At 38.3% G+C, this 19,935-nt stretch overlaps 1 protein-coding gene and 1 long non-coding RNA gene across 2 annotated transcripts; one reads left to right on the top strand and one right to left on the bottom strand.

The window, feature by feature from the left end:
- On the top strand, window positions 1-8,646 carry LOC147002614 (uncharacterized). Its single transcript, XR_015048390.1, has 3 exons — window positions 1-54; window positions 6,588-6,679; window positions 7,791-8,646. It is a non-coding gene; the product is annotated as an uncharacterized LOC147002614 (long non-coding RNA).
- A 2,827-nt stretch (window positions 8,647-11,473) lies between these two features.
- On the bottom strand, window positions 11,474-14,165 carry Tspyl1 (TSPY like 1). Its single transcript, XM_021174067.3, has one exon. The coding sequence runs from the start codon at window positions 14,073-14,075 to the stop codon at window positions 12,936-12,938; it is 1,140 nt and encodes a 379-aa protein (XP_021029726.1). The 5' UTR covers window positions 14,076-14,165; the 3' UTR covers window positions 11,474-12,935.
- Window positions 14,166-19,935: the final 5,770 nt, after the last annotated feature.

Here is a 19,935-nt window from a genome sequence, read left to right as displayed (position 1 = left end):
GTGACGTCAGGATACCAGCTGCAACTAACCGTAGCGCGAGAACTGGCAATCCAGGTAATTTTGTCAACCAAGTGTGTTCTTTTTGTCTTTTTAAATGATGCTGTAAATTTAATCTCATCTGGGAAATTGAGTACATAAATGGACGTCGAATTATATTTTACGTCTATTCGTAAGTCTCTAAATTAATTTCGACAGTATCTAAACCATGTCTCAAAATAAATTTTAAAATAGAGCCTATTGTCTAATAAAGTCAGATTTTATTCATGCTTCCCAGAAATAGAGAAGCGAATTCACCGGTTCACAGGCCTTCCTTATTTCGGACACAGATTCGATTCATAGCGGCTACTGAGGAGTTGCGCAGAATCAGATTTGGGGGGCAAAAAGTGTCGTCGCTGTTTTTATTTTCAAGCAAACAAGACATTCCTAAGGTTAATTTCGGTTTCTGCAGAGATTTTGATGTTTGTATACATTGGCCGACATCTACAAAGCAATTGGATATATCTTCACTTTTAAACAGTGAATTGCTCCTTATTTACAGGTGGCCACAATGCATGCCATATAGACAGTTAGCCCTTGAGAATTAGTGATCCTCCTTTGCCTTGGTTTATGATCTTAGGTTCTGCTTCATGCCTGTGGGTATGGAGCCAACTAACATTTGCCCATATTTGCCTTTGTGAAGGTAGAATCAATCAGGGTTTTTCAGACACTTAAGCAACTGTGTCTTTAAAATAATCTACTTTAAAAAAAGAAGGGTCATTCATTCAAGTCAATTTAGAAAATGTTTTATTTATTTACTCAATCATTTATTTAAATAAATAAAAGCTATTTATGTATTTAATCATCACGGTCTCTCAGTTTGCTAAAGTCTGAGAATGCGGATGTTAATCCTTAGGGATTGAAAAAAACAGAAACTTAAATTTTGCATATTTAATGTTTGAATTTCTATTAGAACAAAGCTTTAGAGTTCTTTGCCCTGGGAAATTGATTCCTCCCAGAATATCGTTACACTACAATAAGAGTCTTTGAATAGGGGTTTAAAGAAAAAAACAAAAACAAAAAACATTACCCTAAGAACTCTAATGAAGGAAATAATGACTCCTGGTTCACCTAAGACTGAAGTGATGAGAACAACACATGGCATATCATGCAGCTTGATTTTTTTCTTTCTTTCTATGCCAAAGGTGAGTGTTCTCACTCAAAGACAGTTTTCCAGACTGGCCTCTTCCTAGCCCTATCTCCCAAAAAAGGATAGAAAAAAAGAAGGAAAATCAATTGATTAATTATCTAAATAAAATTAAAATGTACACACAAATACCAATTCTTTTTCTGTCCCCCTTTCCTTTTTCTCTTAACAAATATTCTTTTTGCCTTACTGAGGTTAAATAAATGTATCGCTAACTTCCTATGTAAACACATAAACACTGCTATAATAAGCTCTGTGACTTTTGAGTTATTCTTTAACATTACACGACTTCTTTACTCTTCACACTGTTGAAAGAGTAGCAAACACTCTTGAATTTAGCCTAAACCAAGATGCAGAGAATCATCAAATGCTGAACCAAGATACCGGGCAATGCAGGAGAAAGAAAACAGTTTGCTATTACATCTCTTCATAAAAAATGAGAAAATCACATGTGGACTTCTTTCTCTTGTATATATCAGTGTTTAAAGATTTGTTTTCTACTGCTGGAAACACCTCTGCCTACATTACATTTATTTTATTATATAATAATTTATATTGTGACTATTTTTCTTTCTTGAAATTCAGTATATTATAATGTAGAGGTGGGGTAGAGAGGGGAGACAGAAAGGAGTTGGGGGAGAAAGGTGGGGAGGCTACAACTCTCTTTGTAGCTCTGGCTGTCCTGGAACTCACGATGCAGAACAAGCTGACCTCAAGCTCAGATCTACCTGCCTCTGTCTCCAAAATGCTAAAGGTGTACACCTCCACACCCATGTCTTTTTTTTTTTTAAGTGTAATTTTTCATCAATGTAAGATCATTGTTGTAGTTTAAAGATAAATGAAAGAATAATTTTAAATCTCTTTCAATATATAGATGCTGTGGCATGCATCGATAGTTAGATGGTTATACATATGGAATCAGCAATGTATGGAGTTATTGTTACCACCTGAATCACATGTATGATACTAGAGACATTAGTGGGGTTTACTAAAACAAAGAGCAATGTTACAGTAAAATTCTGTGGATATATTAGATTTTAACAATTTACATAGTCCATATTCCTCAATTCTAAGGCACATTTAGTTTTATTTTAGTCATAAGACTAGCACTCACAATGTAGTTGTCATTGTGTGGGCATATTGTGAATTTGGTTATTAGTCTCAGTATCATAATTAGATAGATGCAGCCTCTTGACATTTCAATCACCAAACTCTTAAAAACTATGTGAGGTAGGAGAGTGGGTATTATGTGACCTCTGGATGCTTTCTGCTGACATCTGGCTAGAGCAAGAGAGCGCCAGAATCAACCTTGCAGGAGTGTAGTAATTTGGGAAACATGATATTTTAGAACAATACTTTCATCAAACATTCGGACATCTTTTAAGAATGACAACGTTTAGACTCTTTAAAAAAAAAAAAACATTTTTTTATTATCGGATAGTCATGCATACCTGAACTTGAGAGGCAGAGGTGGAGGCAGGATTGCTACAGGTTTGAAACCAGCCCAGTCTACATAGTGATTTCTAAACCCATCAGAGCAACACAGTAAGGCCCTATCTCAAATATAAAAAAGAAAGGAAGGAAGGAAGGAAGGAAGGAAGGAAGGAAGGAAGGAAGGAAGAAAGAAAGAAAGAAAGAAAGAAAGAAAGAAAGAAAGAAAGAAAGGAAGGAAGAAAGAGAAAGAAAGAAAGAAAGAAAGAAAGAAAGAAAGAAAGAAAGAAAGAAAGAAAGAAAGAAGAAAGAAAGAAAGAAAGAAAGAAAGAAAGAAAGAAAGAAAGAAAGAAAGAAAGAAAGAAAGAAAGAAAGGAAATATTTCAAAAATTATTCAAGATACAAAGAGAGAACAATACTGTTTGAGGAAACATACTTAGAATTATCATTCTAACTACGATTATGGTTATTCTAATTGGGAATTAATTGGAATAATAAAACTACTTTTATTTTACTTATGGCTTTCATACATGTCCATGGGAAATACATAAGTCACATACATTTTTCCTTTGAAACAGGCACTGTGTCATTTTCTTTAGATTGGTCTTAAACTTGCTGTGTAGCTGAATATAAACATGATCTTCTTGATCTGCCTCCCAAGAGTGCTCACCATGGCCAGCCAACTAAAAAAAAAAAAAAAAAACCTTTAAAACCTAAAAATCAGTCAACTATAAAATTAAAATTCTAGGAGTCAGAGTGAGAAAGTTTTGCACGTAGGCTCAATAGCTTTCATGGTATAAACTGGTGGGGTTTCACCAGTTTCACCACCGATGGTGTTAGGACAGACAAAACAGAAAATTACCTTCTCAATGTCTTCACTGTGAAACAGTGGTGAGTGCTGTGTCTAAAAATGTTTCATCAATGTAAAGGCTTAGCGCTGGACAATTATTTTATAGAAGTAACTGTCCCAATGACAACCATCCCTTGGGCTCCTATAAATGCCCACACACACTTACTGTAATAGCCATAATTAGTCTCACAACTAAGAAATAGTGCATACATACACTGATTTTGGTTTTCTGTTTGTTGGTATTGTTTTGTTGTTTTTTTGTTTGGTTGGTAGGTTTGTTTATGTGTTTTGTGTTTTTGTTTTGTTTTTCCAGACAGGGTTTCTCTATGGAGCCCTGGCTATCCTGGAACTCACTCTGTAGACCAGGCTGTCCTTGAATTCTGCCTTCTGCATGCTGGGATTAAAGGTGTACCAGCAGGGCCCATCTAGTTTGTTTAAAATGTATACATAAAGTATATCCATTCCTGGTCCCTAGGAGAGAGGAAGCAGCCTCTAAGGTAATATTAAAAACTGTGTCAGCATTTGATGTATAGTTTTCTCTATACTGAAGAAAATATTTCTGGCAATTTTAGATTGTAAGTTCACTGAAATAACTGTGGCAGAGTTTTTTCAGCATAAATTCAGTACTCTACCATGAGGGCTGAATTATATAGTCTTTATCCTACTTAGCCTATAAGTATGAAAAAATGAAAATGTTTTCATAGGCATGTTTAGTTATGATGGTTTCCTGCAATATTTTTCATTAAAAACAAAGAAAAGCACTCACTTTATGTAATGTTAAAAGAAATCAAGGAAAAACTTGACTGGCTATCCTGGAACTCACTTTGTAGACCAGACTGGCCTTGAACTCAGAAATCTGCCTGCCTCTGCCTCCCAAGTGCTGGGATTAAAGGCGTGTGCCTCCACCACCTGGTGATTGGTTTCAGTTTTATGGTGGTGCACATACCCCGTATGTTATCTACTGAGTGCAGACAGTTGAAGTAGCAATATCAGGTGGTATGTATGTTCACAGTCACTTGGTGAGTGAAACATAGTGATTTCCAGTAATGTTGCAGCCTACTATTACAAAGCACAGGCATTTAATGCTGTTTAGAAAACAAGAAAATATTCTCAAATGTTTATTGGAGGTACTTGCTACCTCTCTGAACTACACACATTAATGGTCATGTTCTAAAATCAGCCTACTGCTTTGAGTCACATCCACAAGTAAGATGTGAAACTGCCCAAACCATAATATTTTCCTGTTAATTACTTTCCATAATATAAGTAAAAATAATCCCTTGTCAGTTATTTTTCTATTCCAACATGGTCCCTATAATATCATGAGATTCCATGTGTTTGCTGGGAATTGAACTCAGAACTTCTGGAAAAGCAGCCAGTGCTCTTAACTGTTGAGCCATCTCTCCAGGCCCATCCCCCTACAATATCAAAAGAAAAATTATGGATGAAGGAAGATTGTTACAGGAACTAAACAGATGATTTTGAGGCAAATAAGGTACTTGCTTAATTTGCAGAGAATTTGAACAAGATTTCAAAGACTTAATTTGAAATGACAAACATTGTATGAAAAAACAAGCTGCCAAATCCAGTGTGTTCCATGGCCTGTGCCATAAGGAGGGAATAACTGAATTGAAAAAAAAAAAAAAAACTTGTCTTTTCAACAGAAATTTAAGTTACAGCTCAGATGGATTCTATTACTAAATCTGGTTTTGTGTTAACATATTTAATGGCAAAAATATTAGAAGCCATTTACTGGTGGTGAGTTTATTAAACAATGCATAGAATGTGGTTTGACATTCCCTCTAAGAGGGGTATTTCTAAAATCAGTCTTATCTCACCAGGCTATACTAAGGCAATTTGAAGAAACTGGGTAGAAAGAACTATGAGGAATAGAATAGATATTACATTTTCATGATGCAATGCCACACTGATGCTACAAACACAGCTCAACTTACCAATGTTCTTTGGGGTATTTATGCCATTGTGTTCCTGAAAAAAGCAAGCAAACAAAAAAAATCAACCAACAAACAAACAAACCCAGCTTCTTTACTGCTATTAGGAGACAACTAGATCAAAAGATTTATACCAAACCGTAAAAAATCAGCCTAGGCACCCGGTGGTGTTGATAGACACATTTAGCCCCAGCACTTGGGAGGTGGAGGCAGGTGGATCACTTTGAGTTCCAGGCCAGCCTGGTCCACAGAGTGAACTCCAGGACAGTTAAGGCTACATGGAGAAACCCTGTCTCAAAAACAAAGAAACAAAACAACAAAACACCCCAGCTAATAGGATTCTTTGTTGATTGTCAACATATCTAATATAGTGACTGGTGGTACCTTGGAGACAGATGACAAAGGAGGTGGGTAAGGGTTTGTAATGTAACAGAAGGCAATGTAACCACTGTCCCAAATGTTTAAGGGAGTATCATTGCCAAAAACAACAAAAACGTTTGCATGAAATCATTTAAAATCGGTAATATCATGGAAATTGCCATCAATCTGTGAATTTTGCAAGAGTCAAGGAATTAATCACAGACAATTTCGGAATTCCTTTAAAGTGTTAATATTGACAATTCGGGAATTAATTTTGACTATGGAGAGATCATTTACTTTTTTAAAGTAAGATGACTAAGTTGAGACCAAATGTCGAAAATATTTATGGCTTAGGACATGTTATCAAGTTGTTTATGGAATTAAAAACTAAATTTGTGCCAGAACTTAACAATAAAAACTGGCTTATAGATTTAGTATTTTTATATTTAGCCTGTCGTTTAAGTGGGTTAAACATATATTCAAGATGAAAACTAACTCATCAATAAAATGTTTCCAATCCAAATAGAAATACAAATGAAACTGACATTATGGCAAGCTCAGATTAAGACAAACAACTTTATATATTTCAACACACGGGCTGAGCAGTTCTGTACACAGGGGAACAAAAAAGGATGTAACCTTGCTTTTCAGTTTGATAGTTTGAAAACAGATTTCAAGATTTCTGGGAAAAACATATTTTGGTAAAATACAATTCTGTTTTCAATAAACATAAATATGTTACTTGGTAATTGTCAAATGAAACACATAAAGATTCTTTCTAATAGTGATTCTTTTGTCTAATACGACTCAGAGAAGCCAAAAAGTTTGAACATCTCCAACCCTAGAACATGAGTAAATATGGTTGGTGAACCCTACTTCCAGTGTTTCTCTCTCCGCTGCCAGGTGAGCATTTCTAGTAAGATCCATAGTGTTCATAGTGCTAGACTAGAGAGCTAGCTACCTTTAAAAATTCACTGCTTAGGGTGATGGGGAGGTATACATTGGAGCTGAAGCTGTCAGGAATGGTCTTGTGAATATTATCACCTCCAGAAATGAAAAAGAAGGTTCGTGTTCTAGCGGTACCCTATGGAAAGTACATTTGAGTTTATCAATACTATTTACAAGAGAGTGCACCCGGAGCAGATCTCATGACAGTGAGCAGGTGACCGTGTATCTCTTCCTTTGTAAGTTGGACTCTTCAGTAAGATCAGTTTTGGCCTGATACTAACCAATGAAACTTTAAAGGCTTAAACAGGTATGATTGCCTGGTTCTTTTATCTTTTTATTTAATATTGATTTGTTTTTAATCTTATGAGTATGTCACCTGCACGTATGTACATAATACGACAGCATCAGATGGCCTGAATTAGAGAAGGTTGTAAACTGCTGTGTGGGTGCTGGAAATGAAACCCAGATCTTCTGCAAGAACTCTTTACACCATCCTCATGTTTTTGTTCCTGTTTTGTTGTTGTTGTTGTTGTTGGTGGTGGTGGTGGTGGTGGTGTTTTTTGTTTGGTTTTTGGTTTTTGTTGGGGAACACGGTTTGTGTAGACCCAGCTGTCATAGAACTCGCTGGGTAGCTCAGGCTGGCTTCAAACTCACAGAGATCTGCCTGCCTCTGCCTTCCAAGTGCTGGAATTAAAGGCATGCACCACCACTGCCCAGCTCCCCTTACCTGTCTTTGAGATATACCCATGTTATTCTGTTTTGCTGGTGAGTAATGTTCACTGAAAAGTTCTAAAAGGCCAAACCTCTGAGTCAGTTTGACAAAATGGAAGGAAACAGTTATTCACTTACTTGAATTCAAAGCAGTAAACCTGCCTGCATCTTAGGGTCTAATTAATTTGGGTGAAATTCCAGATATTAAATCTCAAAGCATGTTTAGATTACATGAGAAATTAACATTAAGAGGATGAAGGGGTGGGACTATTTGTTACATATTGCATCAAGTCTAGTGTTGATATGCTCAGCCAAAGGTCTCCACTATAACTTGTTAATATTTGAAATCTTTTAGCAGTGTCAGACACAACAGCAGCTCATGAATGTGTGTTATTGTTACCATCTCAGCAACCTCATGATGTGTCAGCCAAAGCATCTTGGAATGTCAGCTTACAATGGAGTTCTCTACATTATGGGTAACAAAATTGACCCTCAAAGAAGTAGATTACTTTGGTTAATACTCTGTATGATAATTCTTTTTAAAGCTACTTAAGTCCAATGTGAAGCAAGTAACTAACTGATCCATCATGTGATTGCTAAGTCATCTAAGTATTCGTAAAAATTAGTAACTTGTCTAAGTAATCCATTTCATTTTTAATTGACCCAAGTCCTCCCATGCATTTACAAGGCAATTTCTTTAAATAAAAATGGGGGCTAGAAAGGTAAACATACAGGCTTCATAGTGTAACATTCTAGTTTCCTTTCCTGTTGCGGTGATAAACACATGGTATAACCAAAAGCAACTTGGTAAGTGTGGTAGTTTGAACAAGTTTGCCCCCTACCCCCCATAGATTCATGTGTTTCAATGCTTAGCCATGGGAAGTGGCACTATTAGGAGGTGTGGCCTTGTTGGAGGAAGTGTGTCACTATGTAGGCAGGCTTTGAGGCCGCCTATGACCAAGCTCTGCCCAGTCTCCAAGTCTACTCAAGTCTGCCAAGTGTCTCTTCCTGGCCATGTGCAGAAGACAGCCCCCTCCTAGCTGCCTTAGATCAAGATGTAGAGCTCTTGGCTCCTCCAGAACTATATCTGCCTGTATATGGATGCCGTGCTTCCTGCCATAATGATAATGGACTGAACCTCTGAAATTGTAAGCCAGCTCTGTTTTCTTTTATAAGAGTTGCATTAGTTATGGTGTCTCTTCACAGCAATGAAACCCTAACTAAGACAGTAAGGAAAAGGCTTATTTCAGCTTATAGGTACATCATCAAAGGCAGAAACCCGGAGGCAGGAACTGAAGCAGAAACCATGTAAGAATACAACTTATTGGCTTGCTCTCCTCTAGCTTGCTCAGCCATCTTTCTTATATGGCCAGGCCTCACCTGTCTAGAGTGGCACTGCCCAGAGTGGACCATGCCAATTATCAGTTTTGAAAATGACCCATAGACATGGGCACAAGGCAATGTGATCTGAACAATTTTTCAAGTGAAGTTCCTTCTTCCCAGCTCACTCCAGGTTTGTGTCAAGTTGACAACTATAGCTGACTATGGCATGTTAGGGTAGGTGGAAACTTTTCTTGTAGGTCTTCAGAGTCTCCGAAGTCAGGGATAATGGATGAAGGCAGTCCAGTGGATCAAAGCAGCACTTAGCCACGAAGAAAGTACTGCTCCCAAGTTATTCATTTATTCATAAAATGCTCATACAGTGGCTTGGGGACTTAGCTTAGTGGTAGAGCGCTTGCCTAGAAAGCACAAGATCCTAGGTTGGATCCTGAACTCTGAATAAAACAAAAACAAACAAGCAAACAAAAAACAGATGCTAAACAACTGTGACTTTTATAGTCTAGGACTCAATAGTAAAAAAAAAAAAAAATGAGAATTTGTCACCATCTTTATGCTTCTTCTTTGACAGTTTGGTTCCCTCTAAATTTGTTCCTGTATATTTTTTAGGGATGAGCAATATTGAGTTTTAAGGGGGAAAACACCAAACAAATGATCCTCCCTTCACTGAGTGAGTTCCTCAATAGACAGCCTATACTGTATCATCTCATTTAATCCTTATTACATCCAAAAATCGTAATTAAGATTGCTAAAATTGTAAGACTGCACTACTTTTCAAAAGCAAAGTATGTTCCTTTGTGTGGTGACCACTCATGAAAATGACTTGATGCAATGCCAAGCCCAGATTTGTTGTTGCTAAACAATTGTTAAAATACAAAGCCCATGTAACACATACAATGCCACTGTATTATACAGCACATGCCTAGAGTGTAATATCCTATTTTCAGGGTTAATTTTCAGTTATTACAATGTTGGAAATAATTTCTGAATATACTGCAAATATCTAAACTAGATGATACAGAGCCATTTTATTCTAGAAAATATATGAATCTACCTACAATAATCTTTAGAATTATTTAGAATTTAGAGAATATAAATCAAAGTGTCATCTAGTACTCAATCTAGTCTACATATATCCAGAAATAGACTGAGTTGCACAGTACATTTTATTAACAACTCATTGTATCTTAGGTATTCAAGTTAGTAAATATATCTCACCCTCTTTTAAACCACTATTCTTTACTAATTTTCATTTTAGCCAGATAACCCTTTATTTACACGAAAACACATGCAGTTCATGGGGAAAAAAGTAATACCATTTAACTTTGGTTTTTTTATTTGTTTTGTTTTGTTTTTTTAAAGATTTGGCATCTCAGTGTTTTGTTTTGTTCTGTTTTTTTAAGATTTATTTTATTTATGAGTACGCTGTTGCTGTCTTCAGACACACCAGAAGAGGTGTTGGATTCCATTACAGATGTTTGTGAGCCACCATGTGGTTGTTGGGAATTGAACTCAGGTTCTCTATAAGATGGCTCAGTGGTTAAAAGCACCAGACTCTTCTTCTAGAGGTCCTGAGTTTAATTCCCAGCAACCACATGATGGATCACAACCATCTGTAATGGGATCTGATGCCCTCTTTTGGTGTGTCTGAGGAGAGCAACAGTGAATTCACATAAATAAATTCGTCTTCAATTTAAAAAAAAAAAAACCTGTCTAATTATTAAAAAGAGAATTTTACTATTTATCAAATAGCTTTGTAAATTCTTCTGATGTCAATTTTACTAATGCTTTAAGAACTGTCATCATGGTTTTTAAGGCAAGATACCAAGATAATTCTTCTCATTACTTCCAAGTCTTTCTGGGCATTTTCTTCTGTCATCTAAGTGGTTCATTTTGTCATTCTATAGTTTGATGACAACTATGTACAAAATATAGTAGCTGCACTAAAGAACTAAAATACCCTTATCTCTATTTTCACCAAGTTTCTAAACTCTGAAGGAAGTAAAAGTGAAAATGTGAAATATCTTTCTCTACTTACTGTATTATGGTATTGTTTGCATATCAGGTCTGATTTTTTAATCACTGAAAGGAATGGAATGTATCCATTTTCCTTCTCAAGACTTAGCAGAACGTCTTAATAAAAACTTGTGTAATTCACCACAATGAGCAATTATGTTTTCCAGCAACAGGGGTCCCTAAAAAGGTTATCTCACACTGGGGAACATAAATAATACAAGGCAGAGAAGTTACCCTAATAGGCCTTGAATTATTCGACAAATGGAAGTTAATGATAAAGTTAAGAAAATATTTTCAGCTGAAAAGGTATAAAAATAGTATTACATGGTAAATACTTTATAAGTGACTGCTTATGAAAAGTATAGTTGAATAACACATGAAAAAATATCATCTGTGGAGACAGAAATTGTGAACCTGAAGAAGTGAAGGTATGGTGGTACTGCACAAGTTGTGTGGGAAGATCTGCAATCTCAGTAAGCAGTTGTAACTGTCGACCTTCTAAAGCAACAAAACAATGACAGTAACAACCACTCTTCAAGCAGGCGAAACAACTACTCTTGGTACCTCTGGGATGTCAATTGTGTACGTTTAAGGAATTGAATAATTCAACAATCTTGTCAATTATACAAACCCATTAAGGTAGGTTTATGGACAAGGTGGGGATTTAAAAAAAAAAAAAAGCCATCCAACAGGATGCCATGCTTTTATTTACCATCATGCATAAAAATGGCAACAAATATACAGCTGACAAAGTACTTTTATAACTATATCAAGACAATCAAGTCACATATTTACTTTTCCAGGAAAACAGTAATTTGACACATTTGATTAAGACCAAATTATCCAAACCGTTTCTAAGAATTTGGATTAATATCGAAAACTGTTACGAATATTCAGTCTCAGTATTATAAAGACTATTGTTAGCCAGGCAGTGGTGGCGCACGCCTTTGATTCCAGCACTTGGAAGGCAAAGGCAGGCGGATTTCTGAGTTCAAGACCAGTCTGGTCTACAGAGTGAGTTGTCTTACAATATTCCAAATGGTTTCAAATGAATGCAAACAAAAGTGTTTAAATTTTTTCAGGAAGTTGAAACAAGTAGCATTTTACTAAATATTGGTAAAATATGGGCACAATATTATACTTTCACTTATATCAGATCACATATAAAGAGAGGAAAATAACTCAAACTTGCACTGCTTCTTTAAAGAAGCACTATCTAGGCAACATTCAACACTCAGAGAAAATATTTTTTCCTGAGAAATTAGTTCTCTTCCCATCACCACTGACTGACCAAGATGTGAAAGCTGTGTCCTGTCTTCATTCTCAGCCCATTTTTTTATCTGACTTCTTTTGATTCTAAGCCTTTTCAGCTCACTTTTCCTGCTTAGAGTACCTATCAAAACTTCTTTAGTTCTTCCATATATTAGGAAGAGCTCAGCTGTTTCCATCTAGCTGTCTCCCTGGAAGCTTTTTAGAGCTTGCTAACCAGGCTGGGGGGTGTGTAAGAGAGGAGACAAGGCAGAGTTGTTTCCTCTTTTATAGAGTATCTTCTCAGGAAATGCTAAGTATAAATGAATCACAACTCCTGGCCTTACAGGTGTTTCTGAACTACTTTTTTTAAAATAGCAGGAGAAAGGTGGGAGTGCGGGTAAGGAGCACTGGCAAACACAATGGAGTGTGATATAACCTAGAAAGTGGTGCCAAAAAAAAAAAATCACACAGACGGTGGCCCACTCCTTCAGTGTTTAGGCTCAGCAACTGTCCAAAAACTGTGTCCACGTTGCCACATGATGAACAGATAAATAGAAAGGCCCCCAGTTAAAGCAAGACATCTAGGTGGCAGTAAACAGGTAAGACTGAAAACAATAGGGTCCAAACAGTGTAAAGGCCGTGTAACATACAGTTTCATTGTTAAGCTTAGAAAGGGTATAAGCCAGGGCCATGAACCAGCAGATACTAATTCAGAACAGCATGAAGGCCATGTGAAAGCAGAAGCATGTCCAGTCTTAATCTCGAGGTGGAGACTATCCAGATAGAAGATGCAGAAAAGTCAGGAGGAGAGAAATCAAAACACTGCATACCCGTTGCATTTGCTCAAGCACAGGTGAGAAGGGACCAGTTCCAGCCGCATTTTCAAATGCAAAGATTAACCTGACTGGAAGCCAAAAGGCCTGGGAATCTCCACTGGCTCCCTTATTGGGCGACGTCGGGGTCTACGGATTCCTTCACGACACAGGTAGTATTGCAGTGGGTTTGGCCACAGATCCTCTTTGATAATCTCAGCGATTCTGTCAGATTCTGGAAGGCTGTGGTCCGAGAACCAGGTGAAGAAGCTGCAAATGAGATCTTGGTTTCTGCGAATGAAGGACTGGGGCTCATGCCCTCTCCGCCATATGATTGGAGTGGAAAGAGACACCACTCGACCAGATGATCTCACTTCATATTCCTTGACAATCAGCTTGTTTCTGAAGTAGGGGTTTCTTCGAAAAAAGAACTTGAATTTGCAGCCAGTCTTAGGGTGTCTCAGTTCCTTCACCTCCAGACTGGTTACATACCTTAACATCTCTGCATCCCGACCCCTAATCATGGCGGACAACTGAGGGTGGTTCCGGAAGGCAGTCATCCAGAAGCCTGGGATATTCTGAATGATGTAGTTCCTCCGTTCCAGATAGTGTCGTCGCATTCGCCCAAACTTCTGCTCCAGATGTTGGAAGGCCCTGTCGGCCTGAGCATTCACAGTGTCCAGTTCCAGCTGGATGGCCTCCAGCGGGTTCCTGCGAAGATCTATGCCCAGGTGCCAGGGCCCTGCCTCCTCCTGCTCCTCCCTCACTCCTCCACTCGCCTCCAGCATCTCCATTTCTTCGCCCGCGGGCTTCTGCTCCACCTCCATCACCTCCTCGATCCCTGGCGTCGCCACTTCTGACTTTTCCGCTGCAGCCGCGACCGTGCCCCGTTCCGTCTTCACGTCACGGGCCTGGGACTCCGCTCCCCGAGTTTCGTGGGCCTTCTCCACATATTTCGGTGTCACGAACGCCGCTGCCGCGGGGCCCCGAACGGAAGGAGGTGTCTCTCCCTGCCTAGCTGCGGCCACCCGCATCTGGGGGACAAGGCCCTCGACATCTCGGGGCGCTGGGCTCCCCACGATCCCAGCGCGGCCCTCACCTGTCACCGCCTTCTCCTCGCCGAGCAGCGGTCGCCGGTCTGGGGTCCCCGAGACAGTGTCAGCATCGCAGAGGCCGCGGCTGTCGGGGACAGGGGTCCCCTCGTCCCGCTCCGGGCTGCTCATGTCGGGTCTAGACGCGCAGACCTCCGCTTACAAACAACCCTCACTGTCCACCGCAACCCCAGCTCCGCCCCTCGCTGTCTCTCGCGCAGTGACGCCAGAGCCTCAGCCCGCAAGTCTCGCGAGAATCTGAAGCGCACCTGATTGGTTCTTCAGCTCGTGACTTCCGTATTTGTTTGGCTTCTGTAAACGTAGCGGGTTGCGGTTGTCACGTTTGTTTCCGTAAAGCAATGTCAGTCATCCTAGGAGACTGAAGGCAGTGGCGGGGCTTCTGGACCTGGCTTCTGGACACTTCGCCCGCATCCGGGCTGCAGCGGTGTGTGTGTCTGTCTGCAAACAAGTTCATCCCCTTTCCACTTATGTGGAACGGTAAAAACACCTCCTGGTGTTAGACAAAGCTAGGAGCCAAATGTTTGTATTTAACCAAGGTGAATGCCACGTTCCACCACCACAGAACTGAAAAAATATGAAGTCTAGCCTGGTGTGATGGCCCTTGTCTGTCGCCTCAGTGCTCTGTTGCTGAGGAGGATCGTGAACTTGGATGCTAACCTGGGCTGCATACACGTTGGCTCAAAATAATAATAAAAACGCAGTTCTATTCTAAGCTCTGACGTTACTGGGGAACAAAGACCTGTGGGTTTGCTTTGGGAATTATTCTTTTTGGAAAAGATTTTGTGGTCATCATTAATGATTGTTTTTACTGGTGTGTCTGGCACGGTGGCATCGTATAGTTCGCATAACAATCCTCTGATGTATTAAGATACCCATTTTATTGAGACAAGGAGAAACTGGGTCTCTTACCAGAATAACATAGAAAATGACAGAGCGATGATTTGAGCCCTGGACAGTTGATTCCCGGGTTCTCTGAACGGGATGTGATGTCACTTTAGGATATAGGCATAAATGCATAGTCTATGTCAAGTTGATACATATTTTCTCCCACCTCCTTTCCTCATCCATAAATAAATTAATATTTAAGAACACATTCATTTCCTTTCTGTTTTGAGATAAAGAAGGTAGTTATTCGTAGTCCTCAAATTCAAATTTACCAGAAAAATGTCACCTTCTGTATAACAAATATTTCCAAAACAGCATTTAACTTTTTTCGATAAAGTTCATAGACAATATAACCCAGCTACACACATAAATAGAAAATTTAACAATTTTACTATAAAGCTTATTGTAGTGGTGGCGATTTTAGTATAGCAAAGGGGTCACCGACTTAGGTTATTATAAGAACTATATGACGTGGCACTTATCACACAGTGGTAAACGCACCAATAAGAATGGCGTGGTGGCCGGGCGTGGTGGTGCACGCCTTTAATCCCAGCACTCGGGAGGCAGAGGCAGGCGGATTTCTGAGTTCGAGGCCAGCCTGGTCTACAAAGTGAGTTCCTGGACAGCCAGGACTATACAGAAAAACCCTGTCTCGAAAAAAAACCAAAAAAAAAAAAAAAAAAAGAATGGCGTGGTTAGAAAATTACACACCTCATAAAAGTAACTGCGAATGGAGAGTGACACAGATGCCTGTGTCAGGTCTTCTGAAACTGTAATCCAATTTTGGTGAAGTTCTGGGTAAATAATGTCTCCTCTCTCCCTTGCACTGTTTCTTCCACACAGAGAAAGTAAGTTCCACTGTTAAATACTTGCTAGGCGTGTTATTTCCAACGACTGTCACTAGAGGGAGCAACTTGTCCTTTAGAAACTGATGCTGCACCCATGACAGAATGGATTCTTGTAAATGAAATTGAGCCACAGTCTTTTACAGAGACTAAACTATGATTGTTAGACGATGCATCTTAAGCATAATTCATTTTATTATGATTTTCCACTAACTATCATACAGAAGTTTTCCACTTGGTTTTGTTTAGTCTGACAAGGTTTCCACTTGTCTTCGACTTGATTCAAGTTCTAGCTCTGGTTTATTTGACCTGGACAAGTCACCTCTCTAGGCAGGTAAAGGTGCTTGCTGCCTAGCCTAAAGATAAGTTTAATTCCCCAAGACAGGACCAATGTGGAAGAAAGAAAAAATGACTCCTGCAAGTTTCCCTTTGTTCACCACAAAGACCCCCGTGGCACACAAACACACACACACACAAAAACCAATCAATGAATTAACTTGATTTGTTTTGATTTTTGTCTTTGTTTTTCAAGACGGTTTCTATGTGGAGCCTTGGCTGTCCTGGAACTCTATCTGGTGCTTCTGCCTCCAGAGTGCTGGGATTAAAGGCATGTGCCACCACTGCCCCACTATTTCAAATAATTGTTAATACTTAAAATGGAAACTATCGTTTATATTTTAGAACTCTAATATGAAGATGACACAAGATGTATAAAGTATAAAATGATATATAAAGTAGTTAGCATTGCAAGCTTTCAATTAGCAGAACATAGTAATACTATTTACATTTTATGCTGAAGCTTACATGTATTTTAATTAAGTTTTTGTGTACTATTTTAATGATTTCAAGTAGAGCATTAATGCACTCATTCAGATAAGGATATTAAGTGTATGTGTTATGGAGGAAATGAGCTTGACTTGGTTCCTGCTTTGGATAAGGACTGACTGACCAAGCCAGCTCAGTCAGTCAACAGGTTCTCCAGGGCAGGATAGAGGATAAAGAGAAAAAAGACAATTAGACAACATTGTAGCATGACCCCAGCCAGTTCTGAGGCTGAGGCAGGTTTAATTTTTTCCAAATCTGCTTTTATATCATTTTAATTACATGTAAGTAATAAGTCAGTTCTAGGTGAAGGAACAAGCAAGACGATAAATACAAATAGTCAAGGAACAAGCAAAGCAATAAACAAAGTCCTGTTTCTAAGGCTTATCAGGATGAACAAGATATCTGAGCCTACTTCTGGGTCCTAGGCCAAATTCACATGCTTGCCTGAAGCCTACTTCTTTGTTCTAGCCTAAAATTAGATTCCAGCCTGAACTTACTTCCTTGTCATGGCCCAATGTCAGATTCCTGCCAAGCGTCCCCAGAAGCTGTCCACAGTTGACCAGCTTGAGAAAGAGGTGAAGCCTGGGGACATAGGAAGCATGTTTGCCCAGTAGCCCAGATACTGCACTGTGCACTCTACACTTGTCTAATGGAATTACCATGTCCATGTGGCTACTATATCAGTCACATTCACTCATTTAATGTGCTGAATGGTAATATATGAGAAATGGCTGCTAAACTGAAGACCACACAACATCCCACGTGAGACAGTTCAGTTGGAAAATTTTCTAGACACAGCATTATGGTAGGAGAAAGAAGGAATGCTGGAACTAAAATGGCCTACAAAGAGATCGTAGAGACACCACTTATAAATGCTTTATGCAGAAAAAACAATAGAATCCATTCTTTAGCTCACATTATTAAAAGAATGTATAAATATGTGTGTAATATATATTATATAATAATGTATAATATAAATATAAAAATATATGTATAGTATAATTATATGTATATATAATATACATAGTTTGTATATTATATATAATATAATATTAATATGTAATTACACATATAATATATAAGTACATTGAGAAGAAATAGTAACATTAGAAGTACTTACTGCCTTATCAAATAGATGATCCAGATGTTTTGCTCCTTCACTATAAAACCAAAACTGACTAAGCCATCACCCTCTGGAGAAAAGAACAAAATAAAATGCAGCAGGTACTAGAAGTCTCACTTGCAAAATTTGAAAATTAAATTATTTTAAAAGTCAGAAAAATAAATTACTATTGACAAATGCCCACTATATTTTCATAAAGTAATAATGTAAAATAATATAAAGATATTTGTATGTTATATAGGTGTTTTAGTGTCATTCATATGAACCATAGAAATTTAGCTAGTATAATACCTAAATTTAGCCACTTCATCTGAAACATTTCAAACTTATAAGGCTCAGAAATTTCATACAAGGCAAAATATTTCTGGGTATCTTCTAAGTGTGGGGCATAGATCTGTAGCCAGTCCTTTAAAGATTTTTCCCATGAATTTGTGTTAGTCACAAATCATTAAAACTCCAGACCTTGTTTATAATCTTACAAAAATGCTTTCAAATATATGAGTACAGACTCAGAGTCAAAGACCCTTTTTAGAACAACCAGACCTTCATGATTAAAACCACAATAAATGAATGGATGAATGAATGAATGAATGAATAAATAAATAAATACAATGAGCCCACTTGTCTTAAAGGAAAGTTCATCAAGGTCACTCATTTTTCAAGTAAAAATTAATTCAATGTGAAAAGCTAATGTTTTGATATCTAATTTAATGTCCTAGTTGTCATAATTCTTCATCTTTCAGACGAAACTTTGCCTTGTGAAATATTTGGCTCTAAGATTATACTGTAACATTCTATGCATGTCTATTTTGAAAATGTAAAGGCTGATTTCAAAAGAGACTATTCGGTCCTTCAATTATCAGTGGAACAGGTCATAGACATTGAACTTTTGCCAAATAACATGTGCTGTGCTAAATGTGCCCATGACATAGAAGTAAATTCACTGTATTATGAAGATCAAGATACCTCTGTAAAGTTATACTAACTAATCTGTAGTGAAGCATGGATATCTCCGCCATTTGCTTGACTTCAGAGTTCTTCCTGCCATATACCATGTTGCTTTTCTGACATCTTGAAATCTTTATCAACATATGGAAACCTAAAAGTGACTGCTGCCTTTTTTTACTGACATTTTTTCCAGGATCTGTATCTTGAATGATAGCACCCAAAGGATTCCTAAGCAGTGTTGTTTGCATTGAGTGAATGAATGATTCTACTTTGTCAGAGTTAAGAGTTTCTGTTGCTGAGATGAAAACACCATGACCAAAAGCAAGTTGGTGAGGAAAGGATTTGCTTAGCTTACACTTCCACATCATAGTCCATCACTGAAGGAAGTCAGGGCAGGAACTCAAACAGGGCAGGAGCCTGGAGGCAGGAGTTGATTCAGAGGCCATGGAGGGGTGCTGCTTACTGGTTTGATCTTCATGGCTTGCTTATAGAAGCTAGGAACAGCAGCCTACCAGTACCACCCACAATTGGCTGGGCCCTCCCCATCCATCACCAATTAAGAAAATGACTTACAGGCTTCCCTACCACCCTATCTTCTGGAGTGTTTGTTTGTTTGTTTGTTTGTTTGTTTGTTTGTTTTGTTTTTCCCCTCAATTCAGGCCCCCATTCTCTCCAATGACTCTTCTACCTTGTGTCATGACATAAAACTAGCCAATATAATCCTGAAGGCTAACGTAAACAGCTGTGAGAACTTGAATGCCGGTTACATGCTATTGTTATTTGTAATCTGTAATACCCAAGACTAGAGGCACTTGCCACTTGTTCTTTTCAGACACAATAAACTTAAAACATATTTTTACTGCACACAGAATATTGAGAATTCAGAGACTCTGAACATGGTCTGTGTTCACCGAGGATGTATGGCACTGTGGAAAAGATAGAGAAATAATCAAAACATCAGATGAAAAATGCACCAAGAGATCTAGAGCAAAGGACTCTGGGTAGGCAAAGGAGGAGTTTCTATGATTGCAATTGATAATAGAACTGAGTCAGGATTCATAGAGGAGATAATTCTGAGAAAAATTCTAATAAGAAAAATAAGAGTATTACAAGAAAAGGATGTCAGACAAGTTCTAGGCTGACAAAAACACAGGCAGGAGTTGAGCCAGCCTGAGAGGGAAAGACAGGATGATCCTTAGGCTCAGTGCTTCCATAAAATGGAATATGACAGTTAAGAACCTTCCACTGTGCTGCTATATGTGTATAATAAATGATAGTAGGTTAAATGTAATGATTATATGTGTCTTTGTTAGTCCTATGGGTGTTAGAGTATTTGGGGTGAGGG

The sequence above is a fragment of the Mus caroli genome, unplaced genomic scaffold (genome assembly GCF_978045245.1).
Source record: "Mus caroli unplaced genomic scaffold, Mus_caroli_1 scaffold_9, whole genome shotgun sequence".
Classification (NCBI taxonomy): Eukaryota; Metazoa; Chordata; class Mammalia; order Rodentia; family Muridae; genus Mus; species Mus caroli.
The sequence above is the reverse complement of the archived record's forward strand: the minus strand, read 5'-3'. Positions and strand labels throughout refer to the sequence as shown.